Below are 18,116 nucleotides of genomic sequence, written 5' to 3' on the forward strand. Positions count from 1 at the left end.
AAATAAACAGACACAGGAGCCCAGAACATGTTCCCTTAGGTAAACAGGAAACAGAGATACAAATGACTTAGGAAGATCCGAGGGACTCTATGCAAAGGCTGTCAAACTGTTCAAACAGTCCTAAGTGCAGCAGAACAATAGTCATCTACACCTGACACCAGGGTCTCACAGGAGGATACCTCTACATTGCTCGATAACTTTTAAGGGGGCATTGAGACTGTTCATTTCGTATATTGGTAAATGCTTTCATTTCCGTTTTTAAATAAACCTAAAATATGTAAAAATAACAAATATATAAAGTAGGCGAATATGGTATGGCAGACAATATATATCAGTTAGAAACTAAAGAGTTCAAAGTTTAACCTGTTTTTGAAGCTGAACATTTTGTACATTCGTGGATAAAAATAAACCCTATCAAATGCGGAAAACTGAACAAAAAAACATGTCAGGTTGGAAAGTATTACATTTTTTTAATGAGGTAAAAGGACTTGCATATAACCATATAACAACAATGCATAAAAAGGGGAACTATAGGCTACATCTTTTTCATATTTATACTAGAGTTGTATGCAGTTGGCGACTTGTGGTTTGTAGCTCACGCTTTATTTTTGGTCAAATTTGATAAAGTTTACTTGTGCACTTGTGTGTAGATTTTTCTTCAAACTCGTTATTTACACCTTTTGCACATACATTTACAAAAAAGAATCTATGAAATTTCGAAACCATCTAATTTAATTATGCTTATCAACAGAATTACCGGTTAATTAGACGGGGAGAAAACTTACCATTTTATCTGAGCTGTATGAAATACATTCGACTCTGAGGAAACCCCGTCCAAACGCAGATCAAACGCGGGAGGGGAAGCCCTGGCCACGGCGCCTGCTCGTCACGTCAATACTTTCAGCCAATAGATGCAGCATGTCAGAGTACGGCGAGACCCGATTGGACGGCGAGTCCTGGCAGTGCAGAAAAGTTTGGAAGGCCGTCCCCCGAATCCTGCGAACTGAAATGTAAGCCTGTCCTGCCTGCCATCAGGAAACAGTACGCGAATTTCCCTCCCTTGTAACTAATCGCTATTGCATCTGCGTGAGACGATTGATTCCTCTTCTCACTTTGACTGCAGGCCAGCGGAGAGACCAGCTAAACTGGACTCGGAGCTGTTCAGGAGACATCAGTCTGGGGTTTCTTTTTTCATCGGAGGGTTGCACGCGATGGGTAAGAGCACGAGTTCGTCTTTCTTTTCCTACTGAAGCCGTGAAGCTGGAGAAATGCTTACGTTCAGCAGTAGATCGCACTTCACACTTCAATCTGATGGTAGTCTTAAAATGGCGTTGAGTGCATTGTTTCTGAAGCGGCGGGTTCGCTACTTTGGTGGCGCTACAGAAGGGACACTAGGCATTGTGAATAAACTTGAATCGGTTACGTAATTTATTTTGGTAATATTTATGACCGACATAATTGTTAAATAGTCAAAGATGCAGAATATATTGTAGCGTGTCTGTCAATAAAGTCTTGCATTTGATCAGTATGCAATTCAGCTACAAGCTGATTCTTTGTAAGTGAATATAATGACAGGTAAAAAAAGGTAGAACAACTGTACGACCAAAGGAATAAGGTGGCAATTGTAGGCCTTTGCGAATATTTTCTGACACCTTAGTCTGAGAAATGAGCATTGGGTTTTCCGAATCGCAAGCGAGAGAAGGTCTGGTGGATGCACGTTGTTTACTAGTGCCACTGTTGACTGATTCTACATTTTATGTATGTGTGTTTCTATACGACTAGAACCAGCCTTTGGGGAGGTGAACCAGCTCGGCGGTGTTTTTGTAAACGGAAGACCCCTGCCCAACGCCATTCGCCTCAGGATTGTAGAGCTGGCTCAGCTGGGCATCAGGCCTTGTGACATCAGCAGACAGCTGCGGGTCTCTCATGGCTGCGTGAGCAAGATCCTGGCCCGTTACAACGAGACCGGCTCGATCCTCCCTGGCGCGATCGGTGGCAGCAAGCCGCGGGTCACCACCCCGACCGTGGTGAAGCACATACGGACTTACAAGCAGCGGGACCCGGGCATTTTCGCCTGGGAGATCAGGGACAGGTTGCTTGCCGATGGGGTGTGCGATAAGTTCAACCTGCCTTCCGTCAGCTCGATTAGCAGGATCCTTCGCAACAAGATCGGAAACGTGGGCCAGCAGAACCAGTACGAGTCCAGCAAACAGACGTCCCATCCACCGCCGCAGCCTGCGTTGCCCTATAACCACTTGTACTCTTACCCGACTCCCATCGCAGCGACGGGGACTAAGGTGCCCACCCCCCCCGGCATGTCCTCTCTACCTGGACATATGGCTATGCACAGAATATGGCCATCGTCTCATTCTGTTACAGACATTTTGGGCATTCGGTCAATAACGGAGCAACAAAGTAAGCACATTATTAATTATTGGTAATGGAAACTGCCTTTATGGGCACAGTTAATCTGATGTGTGAGTGTGTGTGACAGGCCCAACCTATGTTTAGTGCCTGAAAGGTCTTGTTTGTGTTTGTTTTGTGAGTGTGCTTTAATAATTTGGAGAGCAGATATTAGGCTTTTAACATTAGGCTACAAAAACATGGCCCTAATCCCACATTAATAAAAAGAAGAAGGATATCTGTATATAAATTAATAAACTTTAGCCTGTAAAAGAGGATGGTGCTTTATATCAGATGTTTGGTACATGCGTTAAAATGCACCCAAATGGGATCATTTTCACAACCTGCTTTGTTACTATTGGACAGCATTGACCAAGCATATTGGATTATTATTCTGACCCAGCGTTTAAATCATTTTTATGCAAATACTATGTATACATTTTAACTAGATTAGATTAAGAAAATCAAAGTTTGCGTTGTCTTTAGATTAGTTTAATTTAAAATTTAGCCACTACTTAAATGCTTACATCACACTATATTATATATCCGTATTTTAACGTCAGTTTTATACTCTGCAACGGCTTCATTAAAAACATCACACATATAAATGCATGTGCTCTATTCTCTATTCTTTAGGCCAAAATGATAAAGGGTTTGTTTACTAGAGACACAAAGCGAAATTACATGTTTACGATATCACAGGTAGACTGGCATTAAAACAACAACATAGTAATAAGAATAATGATACTAGCAATAATACTAAATAATACAAAATATTATTATTATTATTATTATTATTATTAACAACAAAAACAACAATAATGATAATAATAACAATAATACATAATACATTTTGGATCCCATTGTTTGTTTTTATGTAACTATTTTTTTTAATCGTTACAACTTTTAGAAATGCAGAGGTGTTAGATTTCCAGTTATTTTTAACGACAATTGATTCAAATGTAACACCGCGTACCGGGCTTCTCTAACATATGTACAAAACGCGTTTATACGAAATTAAACTGGTCATTTAGCAAATTCTTGTTTTGTCTTATGGAGCACATTGTCTGAATGTATGTGTGTGTGTGTGTGTGTTGGGGGGGGGGGGGGGGGGGGGGTTGATTAAGGAGGTGGGAGGGTGGGTTGAGATAACACGGTGCTGTGCAGAAACATGTCCGTGTTCTTGAAGGCCTCAATCCAGCCTTAGTCCATACTACAGCAGCTACGGCGACTACAGCTGTTCATAGCAAACAAGAAATACTGAAGAGGAATGAAGCCGATTTTCTAAACAATTTATGCATTTCTAAATGATTAGCAGATGGTTGTGGCTAGTTTGAAAGCTGGTATAACGTTGAACGTACGCTCGGTGACTACTGCTGTACAGGGCAGCCTATTTGATGAAAAATATGTCGAAAACACCTACTGCTGACTCGAAAGAGAACGCGAGAGAAATCGCACATGGGCCTTTTCTCATTTGGAGCACAAGTAGCCTGTATAAAAATCAGTAGGTGTAAACATGCATAGAATAAAAAAAAAAACTTTATTTTGAAGCATTTCTGTTTCGTTAATTCATCATCAGTTTAGGCACAGTATAAAAACATCTGTGATGTTTAAAAATGCCAAAAGTGAAAAATGGAGGTGCATTTTTTTTTGCAGGACAGCGACGATGTATAAATGTGTTTATGAAAGAACAACTCAAGGAATTCTTCTGTAGCCCTCTCAGATTACAGCCCTGGTGGCCTTACTTTTCCAATTTCAGACTTTAGGAACCGTGTATAATATAATATCCATCACGGACAAAAGGGAAACGGTTAGAGTAAATCTAATTTGTCCCCACAGGAAGGCGCATGGTAAATGGCCCTGCTCATTACACCAAAGAATCGTCTTATATTCCATTATGCTGCAAGCTCAGTTTGATCAGCGAGGCGCGCGAGCACACACACACACACACACACACACACACACACACACACACACACACACACACACACACACACGTAGTAAGGTTAATTGTAAAAGCAGCAGTGTGCACTCTGTATTTCAAACAAGGTCATACTTCAGCACGAACATCTGCAGTGTCCTTGAGGGACCATTTTCAACTTTCCTCTGTTCATCAAAACTATTATATATATATGACTGATTACTGAATGTCAGAGCATCTGATTGGGTGGGTTATGTGTAAAAAGCTTGAGCTGGGTCTCAGATATTTCACGGCTGGTGGGGCAGGGTTTTAGCTGTTAGCTAAAAGGCCTGCTGCCGCTGACGGTTTAGACTGTGGTCGGTCTGGGTCAGTATCGACTTAGTTGTTGTGCTGTACTCCACGCTTGCTCCCTCTGATCTCACTCTTCCCTGTCTCTGTTTTGCCCCCAGTTAGTGACAGTCCGTCCTCTCCCAGCGCCAAACTAGACGAATGGAGCGCTATTAGCAGGAGTAATTTCTCGTCAGCGAGCTCTCCACTTGGAGTGGATAAGCCTTACTTAGAAACTGACGCAAAATACTCACAGGTAAAAGAGAACCACATCCTGTACTCTCAGAAAGAATGCACCAGCAGTGTTCACTACCATGCATTGTGTAAATGCTTATCATTCAGAAAAGAGAGAGACAGTGTTTGTGTTTGTGCGCGTGTGTCCAAATTTCTCAAAATACTCTGGCGCATCTATTAAAACCTTTTGGGGGCAATTATACTAAACAAATGTTTTATTATTATTATTATTATTATTATTATTATTATTATTATTATTATTATTATTATTATTATTATTATTATTATCACACTGTCCAGTTATAAACTAGATAATCAACTCGCTATTTTAAAATACTATACACGTTTCCACAGGCAGGTTCTGAAATGATCTCTTTTTACAAATTAAATGTTGATTAGAAAATTTAATTTAAAAATGTGAAAATCAAACGCAGTTTTATATGTGTACATATATTAAAGATTTATTTTGTATATGTATTATATAATTGTGGGTTTATAAAACAGATGTCTGTTTATGTTAATGTTATGTTGATTACTTTCGGTAGTTTTTTCACTACCACCGTTTTACTTAAAATATTAGGTAAATGTTTGTTTGTTAAATTATATTTTCTGACAGATTCAGCAAATCAACCGCTCCTTTAAGAGCCTGTTTGTCCACGATGTAAAAAAGTAACATTTAAATAAATATGGCCTCTATTCTAAAATATTTATATGCATGAAGAATTAAAATATAATTAAAATGAGTTATTCATCGACTGTTCGGCAATATTAATTTGCATAATTCACATTTTATAAATGGTGAACTGAAATAAAAAAATAAAAAAAGAATTAGCCACTGAACGAGTTTCGGTACAGCTGCACGGAAGGCAAATGTGATGTCACCCTAATGAACTCTGTTCTGGGAATTATGTTTATCTGTCTATTACTATTTATTATTAGATTTAGATATTTAGATATTCAAATATTTTTAAAGGAAACCCTGCTGCCCTGTTATTTTTTAGTTAGTTTGCACCGCTAAAAGCGCCGAACAGTGATTAAAGTCCTGGGCCTGACAAATTCTCAACACCAAATCTGTCGCACTCAGTGCGTGACGAAACACGCAGGTAGGGCACATTTTCTCACGCACGCTAGACGTGCCTTAAGAAAGCGGCGCAAGTGACGTGATGACGTGAGACCCACAGGGTTCGGCTGGGCTGGACCGCCACCAGGCGATTGATGAATCGTTTATTATGAGGCTTTGAGGTTTATGTCTCGTGGAATACGATGAAATAAATCTTTATTACCGGCACATGAGCATTACCTACACGCTTAATAACCTCACTCACGAACTGCTCGTCCAATATCTGAACATCTCCACGGCGAAGCAGCATTAAACAGCAGCGCAGGCCGAGCTGGGTATGTTATCCACCGTAAACGAGCACATCTCCTCGTTCCGCATAGATTACATAATGCAACGAAGAACGATGGTTCTGGTGTAATTCGTTTAGACATGTCTGTCAGGAAGTCATTAACCAACTGAACACAGTTAAAAGATAAATGTTTCATTAAAAACAATAAAGGAAACTCACTGGTACATTTTCGCGCGAGGAATGTAAAAATAATTGACAGAGAAAATGTTCTTGTTTCTTATAAAATGACTGCTATATAAAAAAATAACGCGGTGGTATTTGTAATTTTTACACGTACAGCTTGCTCCTGATATGAACTATTACTGAACAAAATACGGCGTGATTTGTGATATATCTGCTAAATGGGCAATAAACTAAATAATACGATTAATAATATTAAAATGCGAATAAAACGTGTATTAATAATAATAATAATAATAATATTTTATAAGTTTATTATTATTATTATTATAAAATATAAATAATTTTGTGAAAATAATCGTTTGAACGATCTTTAGCACCATCAGTTAATTAAGTTCAGAAGCTGCGGGTTAACAGCATAATAACAAGACATTTGCCTGGATTGGCAGATCCATTTTTTGTTGAAATAAAGAGGAAAGATCCAAAGGAAACCAAAAACAAATAATAACAAAATGCGGACTTCATAGATAGAAACAGGTTTATTTTTATTTCTTTTTATTCGTTGATTTATCCTATTTCTAATGTTCAGTTTAATCAGATTTCAAATGTGTCTAATGAATAGCCTTGGGACAAGAAAATACGTTTTTAAAAGTATCGATCATTATCCTCGTTTTTAAAGCTGAAGTTACTCCTTGTTCACAAGTAGCGGTGAAAGGAGACGTAAAAAAGACGCGTGAGAACATGTAAAAACCCGTTTTTAGATTACCGATATCGTGATTTAAACACCAGTAAACAACGTCGTCTTTATCAGACTGTCAGAAAAAGACTTTTCTTTACTTTATAAACAATGTAATAAATACCCAAATTAAGAGTCAACAGAGCAGTCTGAATGGGATTACACTTATACTGTATTTAATCTGTGTATATAAAAAAAGTGTAAATGAAAGTTTAAATGTTTATGAATATTAAAATATGAAGAACTACCCCAGCTCAGTGACATAATCTTTTCTATCAGAAGTGACTAAAACGGCAGCATAGATTTACTTACATCATTTGTGTCGTTTTAAACGATATCACGTTACATGCTCTCGCCCGATTCAAATAAATAATTATATTTCACTCTGTTTTATTAGGTATTTTGGTTGCTTTGTATGCAAACTAATTGTAATTCAATGCGCATATAATATCAAGCAACATTTTGCATATGACACTTACTAATGTAACCTTTTATGTGTTGAATTAAAACTGGATCCGAGTTTTATTTCAAAACGTGTAGATAAATCCAGATATTTTATCCATTTTGTACAGAAAAAAGTGTGTTAAAAATATTTAAATCACCTTTCTCTACCCTTCTGTATACAGCCAAGGGGTCAGGACATGAATAAATAATGAATAAATTCTGAAGGCACATTCAGGGAAATGCAGGATATTTCATCTGCAGAAAAGATTTTCAGTAGTAAGGACCACCCTGTCTGTCTATTTTTTTCCCTCTTTTGTTGAAGAAGCTTAGGAAATTCCTCCAGTTGCAGTGCCTTTCTGCCAAACGCTTACAGACATATTTTTTTCTGGTTCCTCTATGTAGAGTCTTTCAATTTTCCATGAGATGTTCTAAGCCTTTTATCAACTTTCATAAGTTCATCCGTTTAGTCTTGCTTTCAGACATACTTCTAAACTAAAAAATTGAACTTTTCTCTTGTTGACTCTTTCCGCATGCCTCGTATTCTTACTGTCTGTACTTTAAAAACTTCGGTCAATAGTTATTTAATAAGTGCACTTTAAAATACATTTTGTTAATGCGATGTAAAAAGCATAACGTTTTGAAAACATCTTGGCAATTTTTTTTCTCCAAGAAATTGACACCAAAATCCAAGAACAATTTAGGAAATTTTATATGTGGTGTGCTATCTTGCTCTTTCTTGACTCTTTCCGTCTTTTCTTTTCATAGACGCCGAATGGATTGCCCACAGTGAACAGTTATGTCACAGCTCCCAGCATCCATCCCTACCATCCTCACACCCAAGTGTCGCCTTACATGGGGTACAGCGGCACCACGTCGGCCTATGTGACCGGCCCCACATGGCAGCCGCCCAGTGGCAGTGCTCTCTCTCCCCACAGCTGTGACATCGCTGCCCCGCGGGCGTTTAAGGGCATGGCAGCCTCCCCAGACTCCCTCTACTCCGTCACCGCCTCTGCTCTGTGACCCTCGAGTTGTGGGACGGAGGACAGCACGTGCCATCGCTGAATGGACTTATGTCAACACTTTGATATATTTATGAATGACTGGTCTGAGAAACCCCTCTCGGTTTTACATGTCAGTGCTAGTCGTCGCTGTCTACACTGCAGAGGAAAATGTCCTTATAGACAACGCTGCAGTTTTAGGTGCACAGGTCACTGACGCCTGAGAGCAGTGGACCTTCCTCATCATCAAAGGTTTCACTTGAATTTCATTGCTCCTGTCTGTGAATATACATGTATAATTTTTTTTGGACGAAATGTGTCAAATAGTACGGACTTAATAAGCATTATGTAAAAGAAGCATTCAGTTTGCATTTAAATGTTTCAGGGTGTTATAAACAGCTAAAGTACTGAAGTTTTGCTTTGTTTTTATGTCGCGTTTTGATAAAAAAAAAAAAATACAATTTTTAGGATGACAACTTCGCTTCTTTTACAGTGTATGCCAGAATCTTTGGGAGATTTATTACATTAATTTATTAGACTGTAAGGTACAAATGACGTGCGTGCAATGAATCCGAATGGATGTGAATAGAACCAGGGTTGGAGAGTGATACACTCTGTGACACAACCAGCATTCATTCATGCTGCATTAAAGACCATTTAAACTGAAGACTTCCGAAAAATTGCACAATAAAATTGAATGTATCTTATTAAAAAACACGAAAAAGAGACCATAATTTATGGATTTTTTTCCATGGTAGCCCCACATCAGATATGGCTTGTGTAATAATAACGATGAAAATAATACCAGAAATCAATTAATCATATTCATTTGTATTATTCTAAGAATAACCACCAAGCTGAGCCAAATTCATGATGTCTATTTTTGCAGCCAATCAACAAGCAAAAGAACATGGCTTGGTGCAAGTAATCTGAATTTATATAACAGGACAAATGTGCTGACATCACTTTTGGATAAACCAAGTATTTTAATACCATTATTGCTTACCCTGATTGGTTCCAGAGATTTGGCTTTTCTGCTGAACTTAACTCTGAATTAAAAAATTTAAGGGATTGCAGGTCAGCACATCTAGACTTTGAAGTTTCCGCTTTTACAGCAACATTAAACAAACAGAACAATGCATCTTTTTGTTTAAAAAAATCCTAGAATCTTATCATTGTTTTTTTTCTTAAGACTTACAAAAAAAATGCAAAACCCATGTACCTTCACTTTTTTTAGAATACGCATTCACGTTGTGTCTAAATTTAATTATGAATTGACCAAGAAAATGCTCCAAAATTACATGGAATAAAATATTTTTTCCTTGACTTCCGCTGAAAGTAAATTAGTTTTTTCCCTCTTCCGTAGTTGCCATTTTGGAGATGCAAGGTTTCTGTGTGACAGTGATGATAACCTAATTAATATGCAGATTGAAACACTACATCATAGCCAGTGCTTTGTATTTTAGATATGTGTACTGTGTCAAAACAGAAAACATAAAACACAGGATTAAAATGTCATGTTAAAATCTGGCTGCAGAAAGTCACACTGCTTTCACTCGTGAGACAATCGAGTAGTTAAGAAAGACAGGCGTGTTCCCTGTGGGTTTGCTTTTAAGCTTCTTTGTCTAAACACAGGTCTGTTGCTAAATGTTTTTTCCCCGCTTGCCTGTGTTTCACATATAAACTGCCTCCTGGTCCTGAATAGAGGTGAAACACTAATTGAGATTACAATTTAATGTATTTCTCATATAATACATTCTCATATACAGCAGATAAATTAATTAACAAGTAACCAAACATCCAAAAAATTGCTAAATGAAACATTTAAAAGAGCTAACAAAAATGTGCAGTTTTTCTATGTTTATGTCTTGTATGATGATACCCAACATGGTGTAGAGTACACAGCAAACCCAGTGCTGCTGCTGCTGCTGATTTGACTTGGAAAACACTTGCACCCTGGCACAGTGGTCACGGACCGTTGCTTTGGAATCACAGTCCTGTTTTGACCGTATGTGAACCACAGAGAACACATGCACAGTGTCACAGCCCACCGAGCACATTCTTGAGACCCCATTCTATTCAAATGAGATGCTTTGAATGTATTTATGTGTGTGCTTGGTTTGTGGACACAGACGTTGACACTACAACTGCACAGGATCAACATATATATTGCAAAGCCCTGTGATTCATACAGGAGCCACATACTTTGTATGTGCAACTTTACATTTGCCTTCATGTGATACAGTCTCAAAAAGACATTGACTATCATGACAGATCAAAAAAGTTATTTTTCTGTAAAGGTGTTATTTTGGAGATATGAAGTTTTCCATAATAGTGATCTTATGGTTAATAATGAAAAAAAAATCAACTATAAAATATAAATATCTGTTTTCCTGTCAAAACTGCACAAACTTATAATGTTATATTTTAATAACACAAGTTATTACTTATATCATATAGATCGTAAAACCATGTCACATATAGCCTTTACATCTTCACATCATCTTTGTGTGATACATTATGTGATGACACTGATGGCCATGTTCAATCCTCTCACAAGGCTTTATGCTAACTTGTGCTCAACAAAAATGATTTGCTTAAACTGTGCATTTTATATGTGAAAAAAACATGTTAAAAAACAAGTCTATTTTCCCAAGGAGCAGAAACAGGAAAAGGCGAGGCAAAACGGAACATGACAAACACCTTAATCTTAAAGCCACCACTGAAACAGAAAACGGAAAAAAGCCCCACATGCTGGTGCACACACGAACAGACATCTGTTTAGAATTAATTCCTATGGAAAGCCAAGTCAAATGTCACATGGTTATCTTTAGCTGACTGCGTGCAATCAGGCTTAAGACAGGAGTGTGGGCTATGCTAACACTAAGCAGGGTCTGCAACAATACTGGAGAACATGGCTAAGGTGCTAGCTTGATTAAGAAGGGTGCCTGACCATAAGCAGACTGTTGTCCCTAGTGTATTAAAACAGCATGTTCTAAACACACACAGGTGAGTTAAGGCCTCCAAGTTTGAGCAGATCCACTCATGGAAAGCACAGCGTGGCTGTCTTTGGTGATGTTATAACACAGAGGCCCACACATTTCACACGACTCACTTTAAGATTGCTAGGGAGAAACCCCAGCATCTCCATACAGTGTAATCAAGCTAAAGTGTGGGGTGAAGGAAACGTGATTTAATAGTAACAGCAATTAAGTCTAAACAAAATAAACACAATGCAGGAGCAGAGAAACACAGAAGTTGTCTCTGTGTCTAATTGTTGGAAATTCTTAAAACAGACATGACCTAAGGTTACAATATTAGAGGTTATGTACTAAATAGAGGCAAAACCATAAAGCAGAAAACAAGCAGACAGACAAGACACACCTCTCCTAAACGTTGCATTCCAGAACTGAGCAGACTGGCACAATGTACACAACTTCCATCGAAGCTTAGTATTCGCAGTGGTTAGATCCGTGCTGACCTCAAGAAAAACAACAAAAAAGGTTCTTCTAGAAATTAATGAGGCTAGTGACTCATTTTACGACAGAACTAAAACAAAATATGACATTTAAGAGAAGACGGCATGAAGAGAAGGAAATCTAAACTACAGGTTGTTACCCACGTGTAACGCTACGGCTAAAAAGAGCCCCAGCCATTTTGTTTCCTGGCGTAATCGTCTCAGACACGTTAACAGTCCAAAGCAAGGGATAAGCACAAATAAAGACAGAGGAAACAAGATGGAACTGAAGGTGAAGGAGAGAAAAATGAATGGCATCATATTTGAGACAACATACACTTTAAAAAACAGAATCAGAAGCCTGCAAAAAGCATGTCACTTCACCAACTGTGTGAAATACCTACATGGATCAGGACATTGAATTGTCAACAAATCTATTAACATAAAATAATCAACCAACCTATCAATGATCAACAGTTCATTTCAATCACTGCCTAAACAAATAAAACTATAATTAAACCATAAAAACTAATACAGGATAAATAAAAAAATAAATAAAACATAAAATTTAACAGACTAAGCATATGCAGTACTCTCTATATATAGTACTACATGTGTGTGTGTATATATATATATATAAATTAAAATGAGACATTTCAGTTTCTAAATGAGTTTCTCTGATTTTGCTATTTATAGGTACATGTTTGAGTAAATAAGAAATGGCTGAAATAACAAAAAAAGATGCAGAGCTTTCAGACCTCAAATAAAGCAAAGAAAGCAAGTTAATATAAATAAAGTTTTAGGGGTTCGTTGGAATAACCCTGGTTTTTAATCACAGTTTTCATGCATCTTGGCAAGTTCTCCTCCACTAGTCTTACACGCTGCTTTTGGATAACTTTATGCCACTCCTGGTGCAAAAAATCAAGCAGTTCAGGTTGGTTTGATAGATGTGATCATCCATCTTCCTCTTGATTTTATTCCAGAGGTTTATAAATATATATCGGTGTGTGTGTGTGTGTCTGTGTGTCAAATAGGTTTTGTGACAGCCATAATATATCAAATTATGAGAAAATACAAAAAAATGTTCCATCTATCGAATGTATATAAAAAAACATAAATAAGTAAGCTAGACAGAGTGAGAGACTGAAACAGTGCTTTCGTTCCTTGCTCACATATTTGCATTTCTAGGTTTTGTTATTTTAACTCGTGCTGAGTTATGCTGCATCAGCCCGCAGGCCAGAAGAGCTGACTGACAGCTTGTTGTTAGCTCATGCAGCTGTGATAGCTGACAGGCATCCACAAGGCTTTAGCGTGAATCTCTGAGAGAAGAAGTAAAGGACCTGAACAGAACAAAAAAATAATAAACAAAAAAAATTAACTGAATCACTGTTACTGCTGTTGACAAGGTGATTACTCATATGCAGAGATATTATTCTCTATCCATCAAATCTAAAGGTAAAAAGGGCAGAGGAGTTAAAGGGGAATAGTTTTAAGGCTGTAAAAGAAATCACACACACAATTCCAGTTTTAAATGCTGATTTTAAATGTTTATTCAGAATACTGAATCGGCAATACTGTCTGAAAAATGCACATGAAAAAAGTAGTATGTTTGACTAGAAAAAGTGATAAGAAAAGACTTTATTTTCTATAGTCAAATATTTCTAAAATGTCTAAAGAAATGTTCTGTGGCTTATACTGATTTTTTTTTAGCATTAGATCTATGGTGATGCTTAACAGTACTGTGATCAGGTCGCATACAAAAATACGACTGATTTGGTGTTTCCCTTTTGTTTTTTGTCACGTGTTAAACTACTCCTTAAACATCTGCCTTTTGATTATAACAAAATTTCAACACTTCGTCAACACTTCAGCAATCGTACATTGATTTCTGTGTGATCACAGCAAATTGAAAACAGTAAAACAATGACTTTTTCTCAAAATAAAAAAAAAATATTGTTGTTGTTTCCAAGTAAAAAAAAATTTATTTTATGAAATATGTTCATGGGTAGCCATGTTGTACCGATGTAACAGTAAGAATAAGCACGGACAGTAGCTAGAACAATTTGAACAATTCACTATGTCCTCTTGTGGTCAATTATGTTGGTGTGCATCAGACTGAAGGTGGGTTTCATAAAAAAAAAAAATAAATAAACATTTTAATTCTGTTTAATTTGATTTAATGTAAAATGAAAGTGTAGCCATTTCCTGCTGGGCTGCCTTTGAGGGAGTGGTAAATGTGAGCACAGTCTGTTTGGGTGTGTAGTGCTCCTGTGGTTGCAGTGACTGTGAATTAACCATGATAGCACATTTACACCCCCGTGACATCCCTACGTCATGGGTAAGAGTATGTCATGAGAATTCTTCTGTAATTATCTTGTGTCAAAATCAACAAGGATGGGAATGAGATGTGGAGCAACAATGTTATTGTAAGATGAGATACGGCAGCCGAGCATAATGGATGTCACTGTAGTGAAGATGTAGTGTAGTGAAGTGCAATGTAGTGTGTATTCACAGCTGCTGTATTAGGCCATGTCTGGGAAACTGTTACTATATAAGTATTTTTCAGTGGAAATTAATGCAACACTGTGAGTGTTCTGTCAGTTGTGGTATGCATGGTATTTGAGGTACATAGAATAATTAGAATTACAGAGATAAAAAAGTCCTGATACCAGAGCACAGAGGTACATGGTGGGAAGGCTTCTTGCTGTGCAACGAATCTTATTACCAGTTTCTTTGTAGCCAACCGGAGACATACTCGTAGACTAGCAGCATGACTGCACCCCCTATATACAAAAAAAACTCCATGGTAAATTGGTACATACCCTTTATGATCAGCATTTTTATTTTTTTTTACACAATAGATTACCTGGTCCAAGTCTCATGATCTTTGGTATCAGTCCTTTGTATAAAGCAAGATATCTAAAAACAAAACAAAGAAAAATGAAGAAATGAATGTATGTATGTAACACTATGATTTACCTAAACTTCCTTAAAGCAATACAGCACATTTGAATTAACAATAAGATACAGTACAACAGATAACAGTAGCAATCAACAGCTGATAAGCAGCAGTAAAGAGTCAGTCTATTTACCTTCTTCTCCCTCCATATCTTTTTGTGATGCTTAGGCAGGTATAGGGCTCTAAAAGTTGGCCGCATTGTGTACCTGCCCCTAATGTGTTCAAGCTGATCTCTGGCTTTGGGCCTGGCACTCTCCTTGTCCCAGCCTCTGTCCCCTGCCTTTGCTGGCGTTAATAAGGCTCGAACCACTTCCTCTCTGCCCCGATGTCTGATTAAACTGACCTGCCGAGTGCCGCGCGCCTCGTTAGGACCTGCTTAACAACGTCTCCCATAGGGACCACTAATTAGCTAGGACTGTGTTGTGTTAGAGGGCTGGACAGGATAGGGGTGGGGGTGTGGGTGTTACCCTCTCTGCACCCCAAAGCTCAAATGGCTACAGTGTCTCAGTCGAGTTGCATACACAGAAACAAATACACACACACACACACACACACACACACATACACACTCATATACACACCCAACCCCACCTCAACCGAGGCCCCAACACATCTAATAAGGAGCAGTTCACCAGACTCAGAGAGAGCAAAGTGAAAAGGAGCAAATCAAGGTCCTGAAGACTCATAAAAGCAATGATTTCATCCATAAAGTTTCCCAGGGGACCCGTCAACCGAAGGAGACTCTGCATCTATTACAGGGATTGCATCCCTGACCTTAGACCCAGAATCACTGCCAATACATTAGTGCAATAATTAGCTAAACAAACATACCAGCATATAAGCAGTCGCACATGTAGAGGGTGACATGAACTCTGCCAGTGTCCTACATTAGGACAATAAATGTATGCTCAGTGGCTAGAGCTTAGGGTTATTGACTTATCACAGAGTTGTAGTTCTGACACCATGGTCCAATAAGCTGCCACTGCTGAGCCCTTGAACCTGGCAGTTTACTCTCTCCCGCTCTAACCTGCTCCAGGGGTGCTGTAACATGGCTGATTCTGCACTCTGACCTTATTCTAAACTGAGATATACAGTGCTAAACTTAATGATTATTGGTGGTGCCTCCCATGGAGCACTATATTTTATGTGTTAAAAACAAAATCTAGAAACTGGTCACACATGCCAAATTATAAAATAATTACCATATTTTTCGCACTATAAGGCGCACTGGATTAAAAGGCGCACTATCAATAAACGTCTATTTTCTGATTATAAGGCGCATTTTATGCGACACTAGTAACTAGTAGTAGGAACAGGGGTGTCGCCAAGTTTTCCTTCTAATTCAGCAGGTCTCGCCACCTGTAAAGTTAAGCTAATTTCAGTAAACAAAACTGTTGACAAGTCAAACGAGTGCTGGATGTAAATCTACACAGATTTCTCTCCTGAAAACTATTTATTTGGGTGAGTAAAGCGCTTCCGTTTATTTACAGTAAGCTTAGATTTCCAGATTTCTAGCTAGCGGTTAGTTGCTAATGCCACTCGACACTGCTACATTGAGGAACTCTGAGTGTTCCGGTAAGCCAGGGCGATATTAGCTAGCGGTTTGTCCTGCGTAGCTTGTTTTAACATGGTAAACGCACAGGCTACAGTCCAATATATTCACCTCTGAACAGCAAAAGAGCTAGGGCTGTGGTTAGCGGCTAATGTAAATGCTGCTCCAGCAGTGCTAGCAGGGGTTAGCAGCAGGCTACAGGCCAATAATACTCACCTATGAACAAACAGAAAGCTAGCGCTTAGTGTGGTTAGCAGCTAATTCTAATACTGCTGGAGAACTTAACTGAAACTCCTTTATAATGCTGTACTTCAGCAGTGTGGCTTTACTTCTCCTTACAACCTGACTGGTAAAATTTATACATAAGCCACACCGGATTATAAGGTCCACTGGCGATTTTGGGAAAAATTAATGGATTTTAGATGCCCTTATTGTGCAATAAATAAGAATAGTAAAGAAATGGTACAATGTATTTTGTACCAGACATGCTGTAGGAGCTTGATTTGTCATTGTTTATTCTAAAAACCCCTCACTCTTTGGCTTTCATAACATTCAGACTTTTCCCCCTCATTGTGGAGTAAAAATATTTTTGCAATATTTGGGTGTTTATCTGAATTTTGGGCTTTTCCTATTCAGGTTTTTTATGCACATATTTAGAACGTTTGTCTGTAAACATATTTGTCTGTGTCTCTTATTGATAACTGACAGTGATGCTCACCCCTCCTCACGATACACCAAAGCCATGGTCTGGAAGCAGCTACGGTACTTTATCTCCCCTGAGACAGGCTGGGGACCCTGGATTCGACTCTTAGCCACATCAAAAGGGATGTTCACACAGGACGAGATAGTTCCAGACAGCAAACCTATTGCAAACTTTCTCATAAACTCCAGACGAGGGTCCTGTCAGAGAAAGAGAGAGAGAAAAAAACAGCACAGTGTAGCCTAGAATAGAATAGTATAGTACAGTATAGAATATTTGTTTACTGGAATGTCAACACAATTGTTTAGAACTAGCCTTGGTGGGCTTAGCACAAAGAATAAAAGACAATACACTCAATAACAATAGCAAGACTTTAAAATGTCATTTGGGAGAGGGTAACTGTAAAAAAAAAAAAAAACGAACTAAATGTTTATAAAAAAAATAGGCTGCATGATTTATGACTCAAAAAATAAATAATTCTTTTCAACAGGGGATTAGGAAGACTCGGAACAGACATTTGGAATAATATGGTATTTGTTAACAAGTACACATTGTTTTAGAAATCTGAGAATCCATCTAATGTTTATGTACAACTACAGGGATTTTAGAGCTAACATTCAAAAACATTAGGCATAACCCAGGCATACAGAACACAAAACAGCTGCCCTCGAAACTATGCACAGGCAGAGACTCCCCAGTTTTGAATTTGATTTAATCATGTTGTTTGAAAGTTCAGACCAGCAAACATGGAGTCAATGAAGAAAGCGCAGAACGCACCACTGAGGGGCAGTCCTTGTTGCTGCTGAAACTAAACTGAAATAATCGGAGAGCAGGAAAAAGACAGTGAGAAAGGAAG

The 18,116-nt window shown here is 38.1% G+C and overlaps 2 protein-coding genes across 2 annotated transcripts in view; one reads left to right on the forward strand and one right to left on the reverse strand.

Moving 5' to 3' along the window:
* The first annotated feature begins 977 nt into the window (after positions 1–977).
* pax9 (paired box 9) lies at positions 978–9,318 on the forward strand. The gene is made up of 4 exons (XM_007252554.4): positions 978–1,215; positions 1,783–2,415; positions 4,774–4,907; positions 8,360–9,318. The coding sequence occupies exons 1-4, from the start codon at positions 1,212–1,214 to the stop codon at positions 8,612–8,614; spliced, it is 1,026 nt and encodes a 341-aa protein (XP_007252616.2). The 5' UTR covers positions 978–1,211; the 3' UTR covers positions 8,615–9,318.
* Positions 9,319–13,574: 4,256 nt separating this feature from the next.
* slc25a21 (solute carrier family 25 member 21) overlaps positions 13,575–18,116 on the reverse strand; it is a 110,884-nt gene continuing 106,342 nt past the window's right edge. The window contains exons 9-11 of the mRNA XM_007252556.4: positions 17,279–17,460; positions 14,916–14,968; positions 13,575–14,832 (exon numbers count right to left, since the gene is read on the reverse strand). Of these exons, the coding sequence (XP_007252618.1) occupies positions 14,771–14,832; positions 14,916–14,968; positions 17,279–17,460 (297 nt within the window). The 3' untranslated portion in view covers positions 13,575–14,770. The remainder of the gene's footprint in view (positions 14,833–14,915; positions 14,969–17,278; positions 17,461–18,116) is intronic.

This window comes from Astyanax mexicanus, chromosome 14 (assembly GCF_023375975.1).
Source record: "Astyanax mexicanus isolate ESR-SI-001 chromosome 14, AstMex3_surface, whole genome shotgun sequence".
In the NCBI taxonomy this organism is placed as follows: domain Eukaryota; kingdom Metazoa; phylum Chordata; class Actinopteri; order Characiformes; family Acestrorhamphidae; genus Astyanax; species Astyanax mexicanus.